Here is a 26268-nt window from a genome sequence, read left to right on the forward strand (position 1 = left end):
CAAGCTTATTTCCTGCAATTATTAGACACAAAACATCAATTCTAATCACAAAATGGCCTAAGACACACACAAACTCTAAGTGAAATGTATCAAAAATATTGTAAACTCACGGTATATCAACACCCTCAACTTAAACTTGTTGTTTGTCCTCAAGCGATACACTAAAACTCTAAACGACACTTATGTAGAAGCAAACATACAAACTCAAGCAATCACATGTCCTTTTCAATCCATTCTATTTCCTTAGTGCAAATCTTTTCATTTAGACTCAACAAGCTAACTCAGACGGATCAAAACATGACATAGATCGACCAACATACATCACAACATACACATTTTCACAATAACCAAGGTATCAATTTTCCAATAATGTAACTAGTGCCCTCATTTAAAAAAAATCCTTTTTCACACACAATAGATATGATTTTTGTTTAAGGATTCATTCAACACTCACGCTCAGAAGTGACTTCAAGTACAATTAGTTCTCAATACCATAGGCTTGCCCTTTTTTTCACTGCTTAGACTCTCCAAACTAGGTGCTAGGATCACTATAGGACTTTCTTAGCTTGTAACGTAGGCTCAGGGTCAGGTAGGGTACATTTGAGTACTTTTTAGTGACTTTTTGCCCTCCTTGACATTACATTGGCTTTTAACCTATCTTCTCAACCAATTCTTGACATCTTTTTATTTTTCTGCTCTTTCCCTTGATTTTTTTTCGCACAAATGTGACTTTTAACTTTATAACTCTTATTTTTCACTTTCTTCTTTTTCTTTCACTTTATTTTTCTTTATTTCTTTTAGCACTTTTGTTACTCATCTTTTTGCTTCTTTTGCACAAAGTCACATCTTTTTCTATCTTTTTTTTTCTCTCTTCAACCCAAAACTCTTTTCATACCCTTTTTCTTTTTGGTTTCCTTTTTCATAGCCACCCTCAACTTATGTATTTTGCATGAGTTGAGGTGCACAATATCCGATGTTGGACCAGGGCCAAGATCAAGGTAACTTTTTGAATTAGTCACCCTCAATTTAGGCTTTTGGCCTAAGTCAAGGTGCACATGTCCAAGGAGGGACCGGGGCCAAGACAATTGTTTAAGGGAAGGTGAATTAGGTGTATTGAAAGAAGTGGTCTACATTTGGCTCAAACATTTGGATCAAATGGAACATCTATTTCTTTTTGGTTGAATTATTTAGGCTTGAGTGGACTTATTTGAACAAAGGCCTATGATTATTTCCCAACTTCTAGCCTAGATTATCTTAGAAGGACCAATGGGGGGCAAAGTTTAGATTGGCACACACTGTATGAACATTCAAACTTTTCTCACACACACTTTGCAGATTGTTTCATTATCAGATTATTAGATTACCTAGTTCAAGTTTTAGCTTAAGTCATGAGGTCAAATTGGTTCCTTATCATGTCATATTGAGATCCAGCACATTCAACTCATCAAACCTAAAGATCTAGCACATTTCAAACTTTTCTTGGACGGGTATCATCTTTCCATGCGATCATGCTTTCATTCTTCTATTATACACATACATTCCTAAACATGTCGGTTCAATAGAAAGTAAAATAGTCTCTTGGGGGAAAAGAACACAGGCAAGAAAACCCAAGAGAGGATTATGAGTTTGCTTACTCATACTTCACCCTATCACTCACAATCCATTTACCCCACCCCTAACAAAATAAGGTGCAATTCCCCAATGCACAAAAATCAAAAGTAAAACATAAGGTGAAGCAAACCTGTGGTGCATATGCGCCAAAGAGCTCTCAAGAAGCGGGTGGGTCCAATTTCCCGGCTCCCGCTAAATCAACTCTAGGAATGTTATCAGTAGAGCTATCATCAACTAACATAGCACTCTTAGTAGTGCTCAAACTGCTAGATGGTCCAATATTCACTTCACAGGCCCGTTGCTGTCTCCTCTCTTTATCAAGTATAGATGCCCTCTAGGCCTCTTCAAATTGCTGGCACTCTTTCTTCTTCAAACATCGAGCCTCCTTAGTATCAACAGTGCAATCGAAGCGGGGGCGCTTCTCAGCAGTACAGGAATGGTCTAGTGAAGAGGTGGTACTGCCGCAAGAACTAGAGCCAGATTGCAATTCTGAGCCAGTCGGTGCTTCGATCTGTATGGCCCCCTCCTCAGATTGAGAGTAGTGACCACGTCGGAGCGAACTTATTAGGCTTGGTTTCTGGTAGTGCGGTGGATAGTGGGGGAGGTCCTGGTTGTGGGAGGATTGTAATATGTGTCATCCGTGTCCTCCTGAATGATCAGATGTCGCGAAGGACCGACATATTTGGACTTGCCCTTAGCGGTATAGGCTGGAGCTTGCTTGGGGGCCATGGTACCCCTGGAGGCTTAGTTAGTACCAAAGAAATTCAAAAAGACTCATTGAAAAATTTTAGAACAAGAATCGGACCCAAACAAAAACTCAATTTTTTTTTTGGACAATAGCTGAGTTGTCAACCCACGGTGGGAACCTATGGTCCGTCAATGGAACGACGGTCCGTGGGTCCCCTCCGTAGGTCAGAGTACCTAAAGTTGGGTCTCTGATTTAGGAACCACAAATGTGCAGAACGGTCTATAGATCAAATGACAGACCGTAGTCCGCACCGTGGTTCCATATTTATATGAATTTTGCGTGCGACTGACCCACAGTCCCCCTACCTATAGTCCGTAGGTTGACCTACGATCCGTGAGTGAGGTTCGTAGGTCAGTTCTATGCCAGACATCACACTTGAACTCTCATTCAACCCATAATGTTAACAATCATACATTCAAACTCGATCTAATCATGCATTTCAACACAATATATGGTAGTTTATGTTCCTTAGGGTTCTGATTACACAAAATTCAACCTTTTAACATATCAAAATTACGAACCCTAAGTCAAAACATCCAATTAGACACATTACTTGATTTATGTGGTTTCAACTTATAGCACACTCACGTTTTATCATTCCAAGGGTGTTTCTAACTACAATTCAACATTCAACTAGAAGATTAACAACCCAAGGTCAAGATACAACTTCGTGACTTCATGATTTAGACAATGAACAACGAATTCAAAGTTAGGGTGAAGTCGTTTACCTTACAAGTAATCGAAGTGGGTAAGTGTGTTAGTGCAATGAACTCCTTGAACCTTTGCTATCCTTTCGACACCGAACCCAGATTATGAAATCGATTGGGGGAGAAAATGGATGTGATTAGGGAGAGAAAGGGGGGATATGAGAGACAGAAGATTGATATGGGAGATTTATGAGTGATTTGGGGGAATTATTTATGATTATGGGTATTTGGACGATTGAAAATGGTTGGGAGGGAATTTTGGAAGTGGGGAATGATTTTAAAAATGAAAGGTTTTATAAAATAGGGGTCCGGGTCAGGTCAAGCAGAACCCTAGGTTGGACCCATGAGACCCTATCGACGGTCCGTGGATCGACCTACGGATTGTAGGTCTGGTCCGTAGGTCACTCTTACACATAGAAAATTTTAGAAACTTACCTGGGATCTACGGATGCCATCCACGGTCCGTGGTTTGACCAACGGACCATCGATGGGGTCCGTAGACCACTGCACAACTATTTTCTGCAAATTTTTGCTTTTCGTCCCTACACACGTAGCAACCATTAGGACTTTCTTTTTACATTTTCTAAACACTTTCTTGACATAGACCTTATTCTATATCTAGCCAACACTAATATAAGAATAAAACACATATCTAAAGAGCTACAAAAATAAAAAAGAAAGAAGAAAACTCCTATATCGAAAAGAAAAACCTATAGTTGGCTAGATTGTACATCTTGGGTTGCCTCCCAAGAAGCGCTTAATTTAACGTCGTGGCACGACACAGATACCTTGATTACTCAAACTTCCTCAAGATAATAGGCCTTAATCATTTCTTGCACACTCTCAGATTTTCCCATGTAGACCTTGATCCTCTGCCCGTTCACTTTGAACCTTGTTCCCTCCTTGTTCTCGAGATCGACCGCTCCATGTGGAAATACTTGTGTGACTTTGAATGGCTTGGTCCACTTGGATTTTAGCTTGCCAGGAAACAAGTGCAGCCTTGAATTGAATAAAAGCACCAGATCACCCACAACAAATTCACGCTTTTCAATCTTTTGATCATGATACTTCTTCATCTTCTCCTTGTACAAGGCTGAACTTTCATATGCTTTTAGGTGAAACTCATCAAGCTCATTCATGTCATTCACTCTTTGACTCGATATGGCGCCCCATTCTAAATTCAACTTCTTGAGTGCCCACAATGCCTTACGCTCTAGCTCTATCTCTATCGGAAAATAGCATGACTTCCCATATACAAGTTGGTAGGGGGACATACCTATGGGAGTCTTGAATGCGGTGTGACAGGCCCATAAAGCATCATCAAGCCTTCTTGACCAATCCATTTTGTTGGCATTCACAGTCTTTGCAAGGATTTGCTTTATCTCTCTGTTTGACACCTCAACTTGCCCACTAGACTGTGGATGGTAAGGAGTAGTTGCATTGTGACGAACTTCATATTTCTCTAGCAACATCTTGAACAACTTATTACAAAAGTGAGAACCTTCATTGCTGATAATCGCCCTAGGTGTACCAAACCTGGAGAAGATATTCTTTTTCAGGAATGCGGTGACACTCTTTCCCTCATTGTTTGAAAGCGCAATTGCTTCCACCCATTTCGATACATAGTCAACTGCAACTAGAATATACTTCATCCAATGTGAACTTACAAATGGACCCATGAATTCAAGGCCCCATACATCAAATAACTCAATCACCAATATCGGATTTATAGCTAACTCTTGCTTCTTGGAAATTCGTCCTTCTCTTTGGCAATGGTCACAAGACTTGGCGAAATCATGAGCATCTTGGTGGATGGTAGGCCAGTAATACCCACACTGCAAGATTTTATGAGCAGTCTGAATACCACTATGGTGCCCACCAATAGGCGATGAATGACACGCCTATAGTATACTCATCATCTCAACCTCAAGCACATAACGACAAATAATCCCATCAACACAAATACGAGACAAGTAGGGCTCATCCCAAAAGAACTTCTTCACATCATGCATAAACTTTTTCCTTTGGTGAAATGACAAATCCGATGGAACCAAATTGCTTGCCAAATAGTTAGCAAAATCGGTGAACCAAGGGATAAGATCATAAGAAGCAACCAATACATGTTCATCTGGGAATACATCATTAATTTTAGCCCCATCTCCTAACTTGAGCATTGCTTCCTCCTCTAATCTAGACAAATGGTCGGCAACTTGATTTTCTGTCCCCTTTCTATCCTTCACTTCAAAATCGAACTATTGCAGCAACAATACCTATCTAATCAACCTTGGTTTTGCATCTTTTTTATCCATCAGATACCTCAATGCAGAATGGTCAGTATGCACTATGACCTAGTACCAAGCAAGTAGGATCGAAATTTCTTAAATGCAGAAACCACAACAAGGAGTTCATGTTCAGTCACAGTATCGTTCTTTTGAGCCATATTCAGATCTTTGCTGTCATAGTAAATCGGATGAAAAATCTTTTCTCGCCTCTATCCCAATACCACACCAAGCGCCACCCCACTCGCATCACACATTACTTCAAACGGTTGCCCCTAATCCGGTGAAATAATGATAGGTGCTAATACTAACCTTTCTTTCAACTCTCCAAATGCTCTCAGACAAGCATAATCAAAATCAAACTTACACTTATTTTCGAGCAGTTTGCACAATGGGTGTGTAATTTTAGAGAAATCTTTGATAAACCTCCGGTAAAAACCTGCATGCCCAAGAAAACTTCTAACACTTTTAACATAAATAGGTGGTGAAAGCTTTTCAACTACATCAACTTTGGCTCTATCAACCTCAATACCTTTCTCAGAAATCCGATGACCCAGAACTATACCCTCTTTCACCATGAAGTGACATTTTCCCCAATTGAGCACAATATTGCACTCTTCACATCATTTCAATACCTCGGCCAAATGTATCAAACAACCATCAAACGAGTCACCTACCATAGAGAAATCATCCATATATACCTCAATCGTGTCCTCCACCATATCTGAAAAAATTGACATCATACACCTCTGAAAAGTCGTTGGAGCATTGCACAAACCAAATGACATCATTTTGAAGGCAAAAGTCCCATAAGGACAAGTGAAGGTGGTTTTCTCTTGATCTTCCAGAGCTATAGAGATTTGATTGTATCCTGAATACCCATCTAGAAAACAATACCAACCCTTACCAGTAAGACGATCCAACATTTGATCCATGAACGACATTGGGAAATGGTCTTTTTCTGTCCATGCATTAAGCTTGTTGTAGACCATGTACACTCTCCACCCAGTCACCGGCCTCATCAGAACAAGATCATTTTTCGCATTAGGAACCACAGTAATCCCACATTTATTAGGTACACATTGAACATGACAGGCCCAACTACTATCAGCAATGGGATATATGACTCCAGCATCTAATCATTTAATGATCTCCTTTTTCACTACCTCTTGCATAGGTGGATTAAGTCTCCTTTGGTGCTTAATACTTGGCTTGTTGTTCGGCATGAGTTGGATTTTATGAGAACAAATACTAGGAGGAATCCATTAATGTTCGCAATAGTCCCCGGCAGCGGAGCCAAAATTTGATACGCTCAAATTACATCTCCCTAAAGAAGTATAAGCGATTGTTGTCAAATAAAGAACCCAACTTGTAGGTTGGGTCGATCTCATGAGGAATATGGTTCAAACTTAAACTTAACTCACTATTATATCTGTTTAGTCAAATGATTTTTGAGACAAGTAAATAAAGGGGGGGGGGGGGTTGTAAACAAGTAATAGATTGTTGATTAAGTAACAAGTAAGCAAGATTCAAACTTTGAGTTATCAATATGAGAAAGAAACTAGGGTATAGGTGTTCCTCACAAGCTCTTAACGTAGTAATCCTAATAATAATAATCATTTCCTAATGTTTTACATGCAAAGTTGGTAAGTTAGGTATCCCTAAGTGATTGGTCCTCCAAATAGGGAATTTCACTACGCACCTTGGTCCGGCTACGAGTATATACTTTATTAAACCTTACCTTTACCTCATATTAGACATCACATCAATGTATGGCTTAGTTTTCACCCTCGCACCAATTGACATTAGACTATTAGATAACATCCACTAAATCTCTGTTGTTAGTTCTTTTCTCATTAACTACCTCCTTGGTCCGGCAAGTAGCAACGAGGCGAGTTCTAACTTTGGTCAGCGTTAAAAAAACTTCTAAGTGATAGAATTAACAATACATGTATAAACACTATTCAAGAATTACCTAGTTATTATTCATACTTTGTTAATTGCTCGTGGTTCCCACAACCCTAGTTGTGATTTAGCTACTCATGCTTGAAAGAACACAATTCATAATTGGGTAAAAAGAATTCATGAACTTTCAAGAAGAATTGATGAAACCCCAAATCTTTAATTGAAATTCAAAGTCAAAATCTTATAAAACGAAATCCGAAAAATTAATTGCTAAGAGTTTGCAAAATAATTCCCAAAAACACAAACTTAGAAGTATACAATAATGTCTAACCTCCAAAAACGAGGTTTATAACTCCTATTTATAGAAGACAAGCCCTAAATAAAAAGGAATCAAAATAAGGAAATAAGCTGTCTAGAATGCGACTTCAGTTGACAACTCGACCTACGGACCGTGGGTTCGTAGGTCCCTTCCGTGGCTCTATACTTAGGACTTTTCATGAGGTACTGGAACTTCAACTCTCTGAATCCATCGACGGATGTGTTGGACGGCCCGTGGGTCGACCTAGGGTCCGTTAGTTGCTTTGTAGTTCCACACTTAGTCAGAATTCCATGATGCTCCATCTACACCTACCCAATGATGGTCTGTCAAAGGACCTACGATCCGTGGTTGGCTCCTTCTGTATAATTTTAGCTCTCATCTCCATCAACTGCATTCCAAGCTTATTACCTGCAATTATTAGACACAAAACATCAATTCTAATCACAAATGACCTAAGACACACATAAACTCTAAGTGAAACGTATCAAAAATGTCGTAAACTCATGGTATTTCAATGACAATTATTGTCGACACATAGGGACCATCATACATGACATCCCACAACTCACACTCTTCAGTCATGATACAATTGTGTTTTCTTATCTTGCACTACCCATAGTATTGCCTATTGAATCTAAGTGGTATGGTGGTAGATTGTCTCTTTTCGAGATTTAGTGGAGCATCCATTAGAGCAAGATGTTTCCTAGGTGTTAACCTTTTAGGAAGAACAAACTCTGATACCAATTGTTGCTCGTATGAGTCCACCATGAGTCAAGAGATCAAATCCTTGACTAAAAAAAAATAAGAGTAGAAAAGAACAATCTACACAACATAAGGTAAAGCAACCTATGGTATTTACGTAGAAACCTTTTTGCTCAAGCAAGATAAAAAACTATGACCTATCACATAGGATTTCATCAACAACTTCACTAAACACGAATTTAATTTCAAATTACAAACTCTTGCAACCTAGGAATAAGCTCTTAACCCATTCCACATTGTAATCACTCCATTACAAGACTCAAGTGTAATTACAACTCTATTACACTCCCATTATACCAATTAACTCTAAGTGATATAAACTTCAACAATACACCATGAGTAACTCTAGATACCAACTTAAATCTAGCAAATAAGAGAAGAAATGATACCGACATAAATTTCAATAAGAAGAGGAGGTTTACAATGTTTAGCACAAGAAACAAAACTCAACAATAAGGAATAAAAGAACAACTTCAGTTGATAAGAGAAGGTTGATGAGTCCACTATTTTGACTCATTTAGGGCTTTATTTTAATAAATTTAGTGTCCTCAAATACATATTTAGTGCCAATAACTGATGTAAATCCTTAATTTTTAGGTATTTGGATTGAGGAACAAATCATGGACACTAATGAGCAAAAAGGAACAAGGCAGCTGAAAGAATGAAGAAAAGAAGGCTTGAGGATTGCCTAAATCATTGGGCGAGTCGCCGAATGGCCAGGGTCTCGCGTAACTTTCCAGTGTGCCAAGCCCTGAAGGAGAAAATCAAGTTGGCGATAAAAAAGAGCAGTTGACAAGTCGCCAAACGGTTTCGCGATGCAGTGCTATAACGCCCAAAGTTACAAAGCTTGAAGTTGCTAAACGCCAAAGCAAAAAGGCGATGGAACTAACCAAAGGGCGGATCACCGAGTGGATCAGTGATCCCGACTTATTGCGTTGAATGGTCCTTCACAACACATTTTTGGCGACTATAAATACGTTTTTATATTCTTAGTTTAATACATAGCATTTAATAGTTTTAATTATTGTTCAGTTTTCAAGTTAGAGAGCTTAGAACTAAGTTTTGAGACAATATTTCCTTAGCTTTGAAGATTTCCATTGTTGAGAAATTGGAAGTGGGTGTTGAAGATTCTTTATCTTAGACCTTTGTAAATACAATATTAATCTTACTCAGTTAATGGAAACATAATTTGGTAACGATTTCTATCTTTTTATGATGTCTAGCTAAAACCCCAATTTTTGGAGTGTGATTATGGGTTGATTTAGCTGCTGGGTATTGTTAATTGAATTTGTAAAATGCTGTTTAAAAGTGATTTCATTCAGTAATTGTGGCTTAATCTAAAGGGTTGTAGTTGCAAATGCAACTCTACCTTAGTGTTTTTGGCTTGATAAAGAGAGGGGTTTTAAAACCAAAATTATTGATTTAATAGTCTGTAGGTATTGGGTTGTCATGGGTTCAGCTCGAGAGAGTGAATCCTAAACCATTTTCCACACATTCAGCTCGAGAGAGTGAATGGACTAAAGCGTAGGCTGTTCTTAATTGTTGCTTATTGACATTTGAAAGAAACCAATTTGATTCGGGGTAAATTGTTCGAGAGCAAGTTTATCCCCACTAAAGTCTAGCTTATTCACTGATTTATATCTATTCACTATTAATTGCAATCACCCATTTGTCTACCTTAGCTCATAATCCAATCACATCCAAGAACCTATTTCTATACTTGTTATTTTTGTGTTATTTACTATTGTTGTTGATAGTTGAACCCAAATCCCCCTGTTATTTGACACTTGTGTCACCCCAAACTTGAACCATGCTTTTATTCGTAAATGTTTTTACCTATGATTGACTTGAGCATAATAATGTTTTTCTATTGATTCTCAAATACGTACCACTCCCTTGGGACTCGACCCCAACTTACTTAGTTGAGTTATATTACTAACTAACGATCGTTGACGCTTAGTATTGGATGAAGTGTCTTTTAAACGTTATTAATCAAAATGGCGCTGCTGTCGGGGAGTGGTGTTACTTGGATGGCATGACTACCATAAATCGAGTGTGGTACACCCGTGAAGATCAGGTCTCTCCTCTCACATTTAAATTGACCAAGGAACAGATGGAAAGACAAAGAAAGGGACCAGAACATGGCCAAGATCATGACACAAGACAAAATGTCATGGGAGATGGTGCTTGAAGTGTCAATGTCGTGGGTGTTGGGTGTGCTAATCCGGAGGAGTCCAAATTTGAGGCCTTGTATAATGAATAGGTGAATTTCCTAGCCAACCAAGGTGGTGGTTATCGTTCAAACTACCCGAGGCAGGGTGGTAACCAAGGTTGGAATATGGATGAAGGTTGGAAGGATCGCGATCGAGAATGGAGGGACCATAATCCAAATTGGAAGGATGGGGAGAAGGATAGGTATGTGCCTCCCCATGAGCGCCAAAAGCTAAAGGATTCAAAAGGTGGCCGGTCTGAGGATATGCTTTCTCGTATCCTCAACAAAGTTGAAGGGTCGGACACGATTTTAAAGGAAATGAAAGACGATGTGTCGACCCTTAGCCAGACCGTTACCTCCAATTCAGTATCATCAAGCAGTTGAAGACCCAAATGGATCATATCTCGTCTCATCTGAACCCGAGACAACAAGGGGGGTTGCCTAGTGATACTATAGCTAACCCCAAGAATGAAGTTTAAGTATGGACTTGCGTCGTGCCGCGACGTTAACTAAGGCGCTGCTTGGGAGGCAACCCAAGTTTTATTTTCTTTCTTTTAAATTTTGAAATAATGGTGTGTTGAATGTGCAGGTCAAAGTGTGGAAAGTGGTTGAAAATTGCAGGTTGGCAAGCTAAAGGTCCAGTCGGCGCGTTGCCGAAGAAGTCGGCGAGCCCGACCTAGACTGTCGTTAGACTCAAGACAATTTTAAATTGGAGTCTGTAAAACTCGATCATCCCAGGAGCAACTTGGTAAATCGCCGACTAGGTCAGTGATCACGATCTAGTTCGTTGTTTGGACCTCCACATTAACTGGAGTTCCTGTAAAACTCGACGAGGTAAGTGACCACTCGGCGTGTCGCTAAATGGGTCGGCGAGCAGGAGTAATGTCACCGAATGGGTGAGAACTGGATGGTTTTTAAAAGGTCAAAGGTTTACACTTCCAACTCTTTCACTTTCCCTCACTTTTGAATCTTCCCAAACTCACACCCGCACATTAGTTTCTATATTCTAGCATGTTTAGAGTGTTTTAGTCGTTGATTGTGTGTTCAAAGTGGATTAGCTTGTTGCCTAGCATTTCAAATTGTTTTAAACGACATCTAAGGTTGGTTTTCCGAACCCCAAGTTTATTTTTATCGAATTTGTACTCATTTGCAATGATCTTATCTTAGTGATGTGTGGTGGGCCTCTCTGATCTTAATTGTTTTCGTGTGTGCCTGTGTTGATTCATTATCCTTGCCCGAAATGCTTATGATCTTAAATTCTCATGATTTTGTGCCTTAAAATTGATTAAATCTTGTGGGATTGTGCTTGCATGTTGTTGGGTCTAGTTGGGTTAAGTCTAAGTAACCCATAGTTGTGTCAAATGACGTAATTTGCTTAATGATAGAGCGGGTGACGTCATTCTTAAGGGTAAAAGTCGTCAAATGGCCAAATTTGGCAAAACCGGGAGAAGTCTGAGTATCCCGGGGTAATGGGTGTATTGGATATTGCTTTAATTTGATGAGTGCATGCTTTGATTTTTTTTTCGGGGGTTGCGGGGTTGAATTCGAGAGGTTGGGTTGAATGTAGGCACGTTGGGTCATTTGACGAGCTGGGTCGAGCTTGCCGAACCACTCGGTAGTTCACCGAAATTCCCCATCTCGCCATTAATTTCATGCTATACTTGAAGTTTGATTCTGTAACTTTCGGTGAGAAGCTTGAGGTCACCGAAAGTCTTCTTAATTGTCCTTTGTCTGCACCCTGAGCCCTTTTTGCACTGTAACTTTCGACGGGATAATCCTTGCACGCCGAAAGCTGTCGGCGATTCGCCGAAAAGCCTTCCCATTGCCGACATGCCAAAATTTTCTGAGAATTTTAAGCCAATCCTTTTGATGAGCCCGATCTAGCTCGCTAAAGTGATTCGGTGACTCGCCGATCGGTTCGGCTAGTCTATCTGCAATTGTTTTTCTGTGCTTTTTATTTAAGTGTTTCTCACTTTTTCTGATGTTTTTGCAGACATGGCTAGACCGAAAGTTGCTGGAAGAAACATGCCACCCTAAAATAAAGCTAAGGGGATTACACTAAATGAGTTGCATCCGGGGGAAAGGCAACCAAACTTCCCACAACTGGTGGGAAAGGCAAAGGAAAAGAGAAGGCACCTAAATCACCGGAGTTCAGCTCCGACAGGGACGGCATCTACGCCACTCACCTCACCACTTTTGAGAGTGAGGGTGAGCACTATGAGGCTCAGACTGTAGCTTCTGATGATGATGAACAGATAGCAGCACAAAGGGAAAAGCTGCGGTATAAAAGGATGAACGATCCGTCTAGGATCGGGAATCCTCTGCCCACCACCATTCTTCCTCTAGTTCCAGCACAGGCAGTGGGGCTTGCACCACTAGTTCAGGGTCCTCCCCCCTAAGTCTATGAACAAATTAAAGATTGAGGGGCTGAGGACAATCATTGAGGAGAAGCGTAAGTCCACGGATGGGGTGATTGATAGGTACCCCGAAATTATGAGCTGTCTAAAGTCTCATAAGTTCCAGATCTTCACAAAGCCCCATGGCCTATATATTCCAAACTGGGTTAGGGAGTTCTACGGCGCGCACAGTTCCTTGATACCACAAAGGAAGAAGCAGGCAAAAATATTTTAACCTGTTGATTATTTAGTTGTCCGGGGGAAGAGGGTGCAGTGAGATTTTTCTGCCATTAATGTTGTCTTAGAGTACACTACGAGACTTGAAGATGACTGCCTGCATATGATCAGGACAAAGATGCTGGGCAACATGAAGAAGTGATTAGCTCTTCTCATATCAGACGGTGCCTCTAAATGGCTTGAAGTTGGAGCACCTATCGAGAAGAAAGATCTAAACATAACTAAAAGGTTCTGGTTTGGCTTCATCAACAGTACTATTATGCCTTCCCAGAATGAGTCGATTCTCCGCCATGCCAAGGCAGCCTGTCTGGGGTGCATCATTGATAAGACAAGGCTCAATCTAGGGATGATTATGACACAAGAGATAATTATGAGGGCCAAGTAGTGCCAGACCTCACTTCCATTTTCGGTGTTGATCACCGAACTATGCAGACGGGCTCGGGTTCCTAGAGATGCAAAGAAGGACGTGGAAGTGATTCCCACATCCTCTACTAATATCCGGAGGATCGAGGCAGAATATTTAAAGGATCAGGAGGAGAAAAAGAAGGCAGCCCCGGTGGACTCTTCCCCGGTTGTGGATACACACTCACTACCTGCAGAGCTATCTTTGCCTACTTTGGCCCCTGGGCCTTCGGGTACTTCTAGTGCTGTTCCTTCTAACACTCCAGGTGTTTATACTGCTGCACTGCCTCCTAGACCTATTGTTGATGCTGTCTCCTAGACCCTGCTCACTCAGGCTTTATTACTCTGGATGGGGCACCTTGCCCACTCTCCCGATCATCGTACTGCCAGACTCGAGGCCTCCATTTCGGGCATGATTCAGACTGCCCTAGCTGATGATGTGACACTATTGAGCGCTACCATTGACGTCCTTGCGGTTAGGATAGCGGTGTGTGAGCGTGGCCAAAGGGCCAACGAGGAAGTGACGACTTTAAAGGCCGCTATTGCTGCGTTGAGGAGTGATATGGATCAGCTAAAGTCAATCGACATGTCCATGATATTCGGGATGGTGGAGATCCCAGATATGCCTCCGGCTACCACCGGAGATGAGGTTAGAGTTGAGGAGCTAGCTGATCCCGAGTCTGAGGCGGAGATGGATGAAGAGATGCTTGAGTTTGCTGAGGAAGCTTCGTATGATGGCCTCACTAAGACTGAAGAGGCCATGGTAGATGCAACTGTGCAAACTTCTTTGGCGGATACACCCTTGGCTGATCCTAGTGCAGTTAATGTTCCTTCTGAGGTGACTACGGGCACTGATCCCCAAGTTCAAAATGATGCACCAGGCACTGATGCCCAGACAGATGGAGCGACTGAGTAGACAGGATCCCTTCTTTACCTCCCTCTATGTCTTACTTTATTTTGACTTTTGGATATTATTTTGATTGCATTTGAGGACAAATGATTTTTATTTATGGTGGGGTGAGGCCCACCTTTTGTGACCTTTTGTTTTGTGTATATATTTGGGTTTTGAGCTATAACTATGTGTTACACTGCTTTTGTGGATGATTGAACTTGTGGCTCCGTGTTTGTAATTGTAAATGATTTTTGGACTCTTCCAGAAAAAAATAAAAATTGTGCCACCTCTTGTTTGTGTTTGAATGTGGTTGTTCTCTTGCAAATTTGAGTATCGGTCTTGATCAATACCGATGACTTAAATAGTGCTCATAATCGAATAAAAATGAATGTGCGGCTACGATGAGGCCAAATGAAGTTGCATAGATAATATGTGAAATTTTGCATCTCGTTGTAACTAGCCAAGTATCAAATTGAGTCTCTTGTGATGAACATTGCACACTAGAGAAAGTGTGGAGTCTTGTTTGACATTGGTGTCAATGCCTTGTGTGATGAGCTTACCGTGAACCATGTGTGATGACACCTAGAATTTACCCCGTTGGTCCGATTGACTAAGTGATGCAATCTCTTGATATGATCTTAGACAACTTTGAAGAGTGTGAAACAATTTGACATTATACCTCTTTTGGTGGCCTACCTTGTGAGTGTGTGAACCCCGCTTGAACACCCTTTGAGCCTTAACCTTTTTCTTGGAAGAAACTTGATGAAATGGTGATCTTGCTTGATCTATTACCCATAATCCTCATGATTTGTGGTTTGTGTGAATAGCCAACTTAGGCCAAAAGCCTAAGTTGGGGGTGTGGTGAAAAGAGAAGGTAAATCAAGAAGTGCAAGAAAGTCCTTTTTGACCCATGGTTTGAGAAAAATGGAATCCCTCCATATAAAAAAAAGAGTGAAAAAGAAAAAGAATGAAAAAGTTGTGGAATAAAGTTGTAAAAATGCAAGAAGAAATGGGTTTTTCCAATAGTCGATAGAAAGTGAATAATGGGATGACTTGTGAGAACGAATGAAAATGATGAAGAAAAGGAAAGAAAGTGTTGTTCGCACCACATTTAATGATGATTACAACCATTGAGCCTAAATGACCATACCCTTGCACTCAGCCCCGTTACAAGCCTTGAAAAGACCTCTTTGATCTTGAGTGAGCTGAAACAATTGTTGATTGGAAAATACGGGCAAACCTATGGGTGAAGTCATGCATTGTGTTCATCTTTTTTAGTGTGAGCGTTGCATTTGATTCCGGAGTTTTAAATTGTGAACCATTGTGTGTGATTATGGAATCATTCTTTGTGTGAGGGAATTTGAGTACCATTGTTGAGCCTGAACTTGCATTTGAAGAAAGTATTGTGAACTTGAGAATCTTTGATTATGATGAGTCACAACTTGAATCTTTGAGTGCACAATTGATCCCTGCATGAGTAAGTTGAGTCTTTTTGTGTGCATTCATGATTGAGTCTTGTGTAGCACTGTTTGAGACATTCCTTTTGAACTGTTGAACTTGAGTTTTACTTGAGGACAAGCAAAAGTTTAAGTTGGGGGTGTTGATGAGTCCACAATTTGGACTCATTTAGGGCTTTATTTTAATAAATTTAGTGTCCTCAAATGCATATTTTGTGCCAATAACTGATGTAAATCCTTGATTTTCAGGTATTTGGATTGAGGAACAAAGCATGGACACTAATGAGCAAAAAGGAACAAGGCAGCTGAAAGAACGAAGAAAAGAAGGCTTGAGGATCGCCTAAACCATTGGGCGAGTTGCCGAATGGCCAGGGTCTCGCCTAATGTTCCAGTGTGTCAAGCCCTGAAGGAGAAAATCAAGTTGGCGATAGAAAGGAGTATTCGGCGAGTTGCCGAACGGTTCTGCGATGCAGTGCTATATCGCCCAAAGTTACATAGCTTGAAGTTGCTGAAGGCCAAAGCAAAAAGGCGATGAAACTGACCAAAGGGCGGATCGCCGATCTCGACTTATTGCGCCGAATGGTCCTTCGCAGTATATTTTTGGCGACTATAAATACGTTTTAAAATTCTTAGTTTAATATCTAGCATTCAATAGTTTTCATTATTGTTCAGTTTTCAAGTTAGAAAGCTTAGAACTGAGTTTTGAGACAATATTTCCTTAGCTTTGAAGATTTCCATTGTTGAGAAATTGGAAGTGGGTGTTGAAGATTCTTCATCTAAGACCTTTGTAAAGACAATATTAATCTTACCCAATTGATGGAAACATAATTTGGTAACGATTTCTATCTTTTTATGATGTCTAGCTAAAACCCCAATTTTTGGAGTGTGATTATGGGTTGATTTAGCTACTGGGTATTGTTAATTGATAGTGTAAATGTTGTTTAAAAGTGATTTCATTCAGTAATTGTGGCTTAATCTAAAGGGTTGTAGGTGCATATGCAACTCTACCTTAGTGTTTTTGGCTTGCTCGAGAAAGAAATTTTAAAACCAAATAACTGATTTAATGGTCTGTGGGTATTGGGTTGTCATGGGTTCAGCTCGAGAGAGTGAATCCTAAACCCTTTTCCACACATTCAGCTTGAGAGAGTGAATGGACTAAAGCGTAGGTTGTTCTTAATTGTTGTTTATTGGTGTTCGAGAGAAACCAATTTGCTTCGGGGTAAATTGTTCGAGAGAAAGTTTATCCCCACTAAAGTCTAGCTTATTCACTGATTTACAACTATTCACTATTAATTGCAATCACCCATTTGTCTACCTTAGCTCATAATCCAATCACATCCCAAGAACTCGTCTCTATACTTGTTATTTTCGTGTTATTTGCTGTTGTAGTTGATAGTTGAACCCAAATCCCCATGTTATTTGACACTTGTGTCACCCCAAACTTGAACCATGCTTTTATTCGTAAATGTTTTTACCTATGATTGACTTGAGCATAATAATGCTTTTCTATTGATTCTCAAATACGTACCACTCCCTTGGGACTCGACCCTAACTCACTTAGTTGAGTTATATTACTAACTAACGATCGTTGACGCTTAGTATTGGATGAAGTGTCTTTGAAACGTTATTAATCACATGTCCTTTGTAGTGAGATCTTCGTGATATGAGAGCCAAGAGAGCCTATGTTTCGAGACAAAGAACAATATCTTTTTTAATGTTGCGAAAGCTAGGGTTTTGATCTTTGTCAAGTCAACTTATTAATGAGACAGGGACAAAATACAAAACTTTATTGGTCGAGGTGTACAAGGACACCGTTGTCCTGCTGCTACCTTGCCCTGCCACTCTATCGCAATGTGCAGACACGATACACTTTATAACTGTTCTTTTTGACCTTACATAAATGTTTTAAAGATACCTGACCCCTTTAAAAGATTTTATCAATCATCAAAATCAGTTTTACAATATTATAACAACTTACATCAGGGTGAGTCCACTAAGCAGATATTGTTTGAACTAGCCACAAACCAATAACCACAAACTCTGTAGTTATTACAAGTTATGTTGGATGGAAAGAGTTTTGAGGCATATCACATGTCCAAAGGTTGAGAAGAGGAAATTGATACTGGCAAGTCCTACTTGAATACGACAACTAAGCAAGAAATTTAAGGACCACAAATTGTGCCCCATAAACCAATTTTAGTGGAGTTTAACCCAAAGATAGTTTATGTTATTGTGGGGGTATACACCAAAAATTGATTCAGATGCATTAGAGGATACTTGCCAAGGTGGAAAAGAGAAAAAAGAAACTCTAATAGTGAGCTTTTAACGGTATTTAAACCTCTTGAGCTCCCGCTTTCCATGGCATCTCTTTCATTCATTATTTTCTTCCATAGCCATTCCCTTCTTTGGGGTCAAAGCTGACGCGTTTTCTTCAACAATTTTCTTTGAAATCATCTAGTCAGTCAGCACAAAGACCCCCAAAATCGGATTTATAGCATGCAATTTGCTTCATGTTATCCTTTATCTGAAATCTGAATGGTTTCTGAGAACCTTCTTTTATCTTTATATAGCCTTATTATTACCCAAATACGATTTTTCTTAGTACCTTGATAGTGGGTTGTTATCAATCTTTGTACATGAAAATCATGGCGACTTTGAAATCTGGGGTTCTTGTAAAATTTCTTGAAGATATGAAAATTGGGGGTAATGCCTCCGACTCCGAGGAAAATGGAAAAACCATATTGTTGCAAATTAGAAGCATTATTCCTGTTCTTGAAGAAGGTGATCTTTGGCCTAACAGAGGATTTTACCTAAAAGTTTCAGATATTTCACATGCAATGTATGTTTCTTTGCCTGAAGAGCAAAATGAGATGATTCTTGCAAACCAATTGAAATTGGGTCAATTCATTTATGTACAGAAATTGGAGGATGCTCATCCTTTTCCGTTGATAAGAGGCGTAACGCCTCTACCAGGTAGGCGCCCATGTGAGGGAACCCCTCAAGATATTGATTCCGTTGCGAATGTAATGAACATTCTTCAGGCATCTAATTCTGATTGTATTGTTGAAAAAACTGTTATTTCTGAGAATAGGATTATTGAAATCCCATCGAATTCTGGAAAGTTGTCTAGTGGATTATCTGATCCTGATGGGTTGAAGAACAAAAATGATCATTTGGAAAGAAAATCTAAAGGCAAATTTCGGTCTCTGAGTGCCTCAAAAGTTCGTTCAGATGAGAGGATGGTGGGCTTGGATTGCACTGCTAAAAGATCTGACAGTGAGAGGAGAAATTCTGATCTTTTTAGAGAATTACAAAAGAGAAAGAAAAGATCTTTTGATATTGATAGTGATACAGAAAGCATATTGTCATTGCTCTCATTTTCGTCTCATAATTCAAAGAGAAGAAGTTGGAATGAGTCAGAGATTTTGGAAGTTAAAGAAATCTTCGATTCTTCAGTTGTCAAGCACGATAAGAGACCACCTCGTAGTCACAGTCCAACTGTGAGTGCTAAATATCAAATTTACTTTCCTTTATGTTGATTGTTCCAATATTGCTGTGATTATTTGAAGTCTATAGTTATCTATTATGGGGTTCTTACTCAAGGTTTGTACTATCAATGCATTTTCTAAACTGGGGTAAAAGTTTTAGCAAAAAACTAGCATGGTTTTGCTTGAACTGAAATTTGGAAATTGACTTATATCAAAGCATGGCTAAGGTTTCTGTACAGATTTATGCAACTAAAATCTAAGTCAAATACAAATATGTAATAGTGATAAGTAAGCATGCTATGTTGATAGAGTCTTGGCATTTATACTACAAAATTGTAATTGATGCATGTTTGTGTACGGTCTGCAGCTATTCGGAGCGAGTAGGGTCCAACATGGACTTCAGACAGAGATGCATTTTATTTACATAATTGTAGACTGCTGCATCCTGTTTTCGATTGATACTAGGTATCACGTTTTCACGCCACAAAATTTATTATATTGTTCCCAGTGGCAATACTACTCTTTCTGTTTATTAAAGCATATTTTGGGCTAATTGTCATGTTTAACTATTTTAGCATACCATATTTATTTGTGGTTTTTCCTTCTAGTTCATCCTTATTCACTTTATATAGACAGGTTTCATCAGTTCGTTCTGTAAGGTATGATAGCTCCGATGACAATTCAAGTTCAATAGCAAGAAGAAGAAAAGTTGGCTCTGCAAAGAAAATGAAGAGTTCCACTAAGGACAAAACTTCTTTCTCCAAGATAAATTGTGAGCAAGCCTCACATCCAATTGACCACTTAGCTAATGACAGGCGAGGGGCAGAAACTGGTATATCGTGGGACTCACTGCCCTCAAGCTTGGTGAAGCTTGGAAAGGTGATGAGTTCAAGCAAAAAGTCACTTTCATTGTAATACTTGCATGAATAGTTGAGTGATTTATATTGGTACTGACGTTTGTGATTTTTCCTTGTACTTCAGGAGGTTGTAAAGCAAAGAGACACTGCTCTGGTTGCAGCTACTGATGCTTTGCAAGAAGCGTGTGCAGCCGAGAGGTTGCTCAATTCCTTAAGGTGCGCTTTCTGATACAAAACTTACTTTATTCAAGATGAGTTTGGGTGGACTAAGTTGAAAATTTCCTGATAGTTCTCTCATTTTCTTGCGTCTTCTTGTTTCAATCGGTTGACTGATAGTTTTTGTATGATATGAGGTCTCAGGGCTCTGTTGTGAACACTTTGCATTGTTCTTGATTTTGTTTTGTCCCTATTGCTTATTATGGCCTATATGTAGGCCTGGGTTGTAATAATAGAAAGTAGGATCTTGAACTCTAGAAACTGTCTAGGTGAAGCTAAAAGAGGTAGTTACTAGTTTCAAGTTACATCCTGATACCAGCTTTACTTCTTCTATCATTCAGGGGTTGTCTTTTAATGATACATAGCACAATCTTCACAAGTAAGGAATCATTACCATAATATTAGACATCCATGTCGAAATAAAATCTATACTAGTCATAGACCAGCATCATTAGCAAGTGATGATCATCATTGAAGAACAGCGTCTAGATTGTTTCAAACTACATATCCTGCTTCAGTAGAGATTACCATGGTTGTTTTTGCTAGTAAGATCATGTAGTATTGTACCATTTTCTAAACAGGAAAAGACACAAGGGTAGAGATAGAGGTAGCCTCTGGTAGAAAAGAATTAACTGAGTGGAGTTCCTTGAAATGCCTTAATACCCAGAGACACAATATAGGGACTTTATTGGCAGTTGCCATGCCAGAGATGAAACAATTTTAAAGCATATGACATAGTTGTGGTGAGAATCTCAGCATAAAATTAGCTGTCACTATCTAATACGGAAGAAATAAGGTTCTATTTTTGATAGTTAATCTTTCTGCTCATGAGCTGAAATATTTCTTAAGTGCATTCCCAATAATCTACAAAAGCTACCAGTGGTTTGGGCTAGGGACTTCCATGTTGGAGATCTCAAGTTCGAAACTCCTTGCCAGCGAAAGCAAGGGGTTTGCCTTCTGGGTCGAGCTCGTAGCACGGGTTACCTCTCTTGTGTGGTCTGCGAGATATTGCATAGGAGCAGGGGTTTTACCTTGTGCGCACCCTAAGGGTAGCGGCTGCGGGTTTCCCTTGTCATCAAAATAAAAAATTAATACAATGTATCTTCTTATTGTTTTTAGTGCAATTTCTGTGTTACTTTCTTTTCCTTTTCGCTGTTATTCCATTCTGATGGCCCATATATATTCCTTTCTCCAGCAAGTTCTCAGAGTTCCATTTAGCTGAACAAGATGATCTCCAGCCTCATGTTGATAAATTTTTTGATCTTCAAGATGACATGGCTCAGACACGATTAATATTGCAGTCTCTTACAAATATAAGTCCACTTAGAACTTCAGGAGAAGCTGATCATTCAACTTATAACACCAGTTCAGTTAAGGAAGCATTGACCATTGCAGTTCAGAGAAAGAAAAATTCATCTATGTGGATAAAATCTGCTGTGGCTCTTGATCTTTCACCATGCTCCACCACTCTCAATCCAATCCATAACACTATGGCTGTCACCAATATGCCGAAGAAGTCAAGCATATCAAATCGAAGTACCAAACCTAAAGGGTCATATATTATCAAATCACATAGAAACACTGATGAGATTCCCTTCTTATTGTCGTCTGACAAAGATGAGCAACCTGAATGGACTAGGGGAAGCACAATGCCTACAGCCACTGTCCTAGCTTCTTCGTTGCAGAACGAGTGTAGAAAATTGTTTTTGGGACATGTAGAGAAGTACCTAGATGAGGTTGAAATAAAAGCCTCTTCAATGGCAGTAGATAGTCACATAGCAGGAATGATGTATAAGGTGAAGAGAGTCAATGATTGGTTAGATGTGATAATCAACAAGGAGGTGAATGCTCGAAAGGATGGGAGCTTGGCTGACTCAGAAATTGAAATTTGTCATAGGGTAAGGAACAAAATATATGGGATCTTACTGAAGCATGTTGAGAGAACTGCTATGGCTTTTGGAAGTAGCAGTTGAATACCGGGTGATATCAAACTTGTAGACTGTATATTGAAGCCACAAAATTTAGATATAAGTACAGTAATTGCTATGTATAAAACATGAGAGTGAAAATGTATACATGCATAGATCTTCTCTAAGAGATGATTTGTGCATAATTTTTTTATTTTTTTTCATTTCCACTCTCCTGAATACTTATATTTCTTAGTGTATACATTGTTGTCTGCACAGACATCTTGTAAATATAACTCCACGTAAATGTGCAATACAGATACCGATTGGTCCATGATTATGAGCATTTCCGTCTTTGCTTTTCTGGGCTTAAACTTACTTCAAAGTTTAAACCGATCCCTGGACCATTTTTGCTGCAAACTTAGACTCATGGGCTAGTATCAGCAAGAGATGGAAATACCAGAACAAATTACAGATCATTTATGAGTACAGATAATGTCTTTTTGATTTCCATAATTCAGTTTGTATAATTAACACCTCATGACAACCTAAGAAATGCTATAAAGTATAAACACTTAAAAACCAGCTCCTTCATCATGCTGAGATATTCAGTCAGAGATGAATGATTAGTCTCTCATGGATAAGATGATAATATAAACAGTCGATAGGTTGAGTCTTTATTAGACACCATTACAAAATGACAATAATTCTCTATCTCCCTGTATGATAATGCTCTCATCGATCAATTTACTAATGTACAATAAGACCACCATGTCTTGTGAGCTTTTCAACATTATGATTTTGAAGTGCCTATCTTCAGATCTAGGCCAATGTCCATTCCGTTGTATGCAATGGGAGCATACATCCATAGGTCATCAGAGCTCAAAAGCTGTAGACACCCAAACAAAAAATTAAGCCCCATATTAATTAAAATCATCTCCTGAGAAGCAATGAACATAATTGGTATCATTAGTTTTTAGATAGCGATGGCATCATTTTGACTATTTTATATACTGCTTTCACTTCTTTTATCCCACTCGTGTTGTTTTGCTCTCTGTACGTGAAAATGCAAGTCTGCGTTAAGGCTAAGAGAATCCGTAGCTTAGAGTTGGTATGTTCAATGACTGAAATCCTAGTTTGTGAAAGGGATGATAAACCTTACCTTGATTTGGAGTTGCAAAAATTTGACATACTGGACTGCCTCTTCAAGCATGGTGCTAATATCAACCTGTTGTCAAATATGTTGACCTTTCAGTTTCAAATTCTCTTAGCAGATAACATGATCTTTGATGCTGTTTTAGTGACTGACTACACTTACCTTGGTTCCATTAGGGACTAGACTCTGCAAAATCCTTAATCTTTGATTAATTTTCTCTCTTCTTTTCTGTAAAGAGGAAAGAAAATATTCTTTTGATCACATATACTAGATGATGGAGAAAACAAGCAAAAGTAGGCGATTAACACACAGTTAAATACCCTAGCATACAAGCTCTGGGAGTCAGTTGCTGAGCCTCTGCTAGCTCTAGATTTAGGTACATTAATAGATTCATCTTCTGAGCAGCAACTTATCGAGTTCTGCCTCTGAAGTGCAGCCTTGGTTTCCCCATCCATCTTACTAGTCTTTTTCAGCTTTACGCTTCTCTTGTTCTTTGGGACCTATATAAGAAAAGAAAGATCAGATGAAAACATGAAATAACAGTTCACATGATAATACTCACATCCCCTAGCAGGTTGCACGATCTCTTTTTCTTAGAGCTCTCTGGTGGACTATCCAGTACTTTAGCCGTGTTTTCACCAGACTCCATGCTATCATTGCTCACATCTTGGTTGAGGAAGTCATCCACTTCAATTGGATTGTAATTAGCAAGCACCTGAGAGGGTGTACTTGTGTTTTCACCTTCCACCATACCATATTCCTTTGTTATTGAACTTTCATTTCTCGTCAAGATTGATCGAACATGACTCTGGTAGTAGCTTTCATGACTCGGAAGGGAAAACTGAGAATTACTACAACCATTATAACTAGAAAAATACATAGAAGGAGTAGTAATATTGTCAATGTTATTAGGCTGCCAAAGAAACTGAGCCATGAAATCAGCCTCCTGATCAGTGGAATACATTCCACTCCATTCATCTTCAAATACAGGCTCCATATTCTTATTATAACTAAGAGCCTGTAGGGAAGTTAATGGAGCTCTTCTATGTTATTAACTGATCATAGAAAGCTCAATATGGTTGACGCATAGAGACACATATTTATACCAACACAAATGAAGACTTTGTTTGTTCCAACTAGTAATTTAATTATACTTCATTCCCTCTGCATTTTTTTTTATGTCTAATAGGGGATATCGGTGCACAAAACATCTCATGTTCACGCAGGGTTCAGGTAAGGACTGCACTCAAGGGGTATGCTGCAGACAATCAATCCTAATGCAAGCATTAGTGACTGCTTCAACGACTCTAACCTATGACCTATAGGTCACATAGAGAAAATTTTAGTTTATGTCACCTTTTTAGATTTAATTTGTTAAAAAAATGACACAAATATTATATTCCGTAATTCCTTAAGTTTAAATTTCTTATTTCACCCATACTAATATGTTTAAAATTTTGGGTTCAATTAAATACTGTCATACAAAATGTAATGAAGAAGTATTGGTCACTTGTCCACAATATGGACCAAGTACAACTCAACTAAGAAGACTTGGTTTAATTAATTATGGACAAAATGATGCAACCTTTGAGAGGCTTTAAAATAACTCTATATATACATAACAACAATAATGAGACAATCATTGAGAAAAGGGTTAACTGTCATCTGTTACTTCAATTCTATGGAACACTTTAATGAGAAAAAAAAGTTGGAAGTGAGATGAGGGCAGGGTATTGTATAGATAATATGTGGAGAACGTGAGGGTCTTTTTCAATACATTAATAATAAAAGTGAAGGCAATGATTTAGTGATATCACTAGCCTACACATAGATCGTGGCGGTGAGTCTTACATTCTTAAAACTATCTGGAAAAAGACATTATACCTTCCATGCTTGTATTTAAATGGCCTAACCTATCGGTGGCCCCCTAAAGTTGGCACCAATTTTCGCTTAGACACCTTGACTAAGCTTTGTTCATTTTAGATACCTCATGTCATGTCCCGTTGTGTCATTTTAAAACTTGTTACTGACATGCAATAGTGAGTGTAATACACTCAATACCAGCGCGTGAAAGACTCATTTAATCATTTTTATTTATTTATTTTCATTTTCTTCCTCATTTTTCAGCCACCATCTCTCAAAACTTGAACTCCTTCCCTGGAGAAATTGTTTTGATAATGCTATAGACAAAAAAAAAAAGAATTTCAACACGAAGGAATTTCACAAAAAAAACTAAATTTCAACCCATTAGAAGGGTCATGATTCATGTTGTCGCAAAGAAGAAGGGCAACGGAAAATCTTGAAAAATACAATGGGTGTGGTGGGAGAGGGGTGGAGAAGACGATGTGGGTGGCGAAGGGGTTGGGGTTAGGGTGGGCAGAGGTGGAGAAGACGCTGGATGGGTGGGGGAATAGTGGAGAAGACGATCTGGGTGGGTGGGGTGGAGAAGACCTTGGTGGGGTTGGGTTATTTATTATTATTTTTTTGTGTAAAAAATTTCCACATGTCATTTAGTCATTGGCTATTTCTTCATTCTACTAAAATATCATTGTTTAAAAATTATTTTTAATATATATGTCACTATTTTTATTTAATTTGCTACTTTGACACGTCATCGGCAAGTGTGTTACACACCTTATATATTTGACTGATTGTTAAAAAAGTGTTAAAATGACACAATGCAGTATGACATGAGGTGTCTTAAATGAACAAAACTT

General features: G+C 39.0%; 2 protein-coding genes across 2 annotated transcripts; one reads left to right on the forward strand and one right to left on the reverse strand.

Moving 5' to 3' along the window:
• The first annotated feature begins 18536 nt into the window (after nucleotides 1-18536).
• On the forward strand, nucleotides 18537-22650 carry LOC125807213 (uncharacterized). Its single transcript, XM_049486938.1, has 4 exons — nucleotides 18537-19427; nucleotides 20052-20294; nucleotides 20397-20488; nucleotides 21684-22650. Exons 1-4 carry the CDS (start codon nucleotides 18564-18566, stop codon nucleotides 22459-22461), a joined length of 1977 nt encoding a protein of 658 aa, XP_049342895.1. The 5' UTR covers nucleotides 18537-18563; the 3' UTR covers nucleotides 22462-22650.
• Nucleotides 22651-23059: 409 nt separating this feature from the next.
• On the reverse strand, nucleotides 23060-24045 carry LOC125807231 (transcription factor bHLH84-like). The gene is made up of 4 exons (XM_049486953.1): nucleotides 23872-24045; nucleotides 23714-23779; nucleotides 23558-23623; nucleotides 23060-23284 (listed from the first exon to the last, which is right to left on the reverse strand). Exons 1-4 carry the CDS (start codon nucleotides 24004-24006, stop codon nucleotides 23189-23191), a joined length of 363 nt encoding a protein of 120 aa, XP_049342910.1. The 5' UTR covers nucleotides 24007-24045; the 3' UTR covers nucleotides 23060-23188.
• Between the last annotated feature and the right edge of the window lie 2223 nt (nucleotides 24046-26268).

Source organism: Solanum verrucosum, unplaced genomic scaffold (assembly GCF_900185275.1).
Source record: "Solanum verrucosum unplaced genomic scaffold, falcon-dt-bn FXZP01000153.1, whole genome shotgun sequence".
In the NCBI taxonomy this organism is placed as follows: Eukaryota; Viridiplantae; Streptophyta; class Magnoliopsida; order Solanales; family Solanaceae; genus Solanum; species Solanum verrucosum.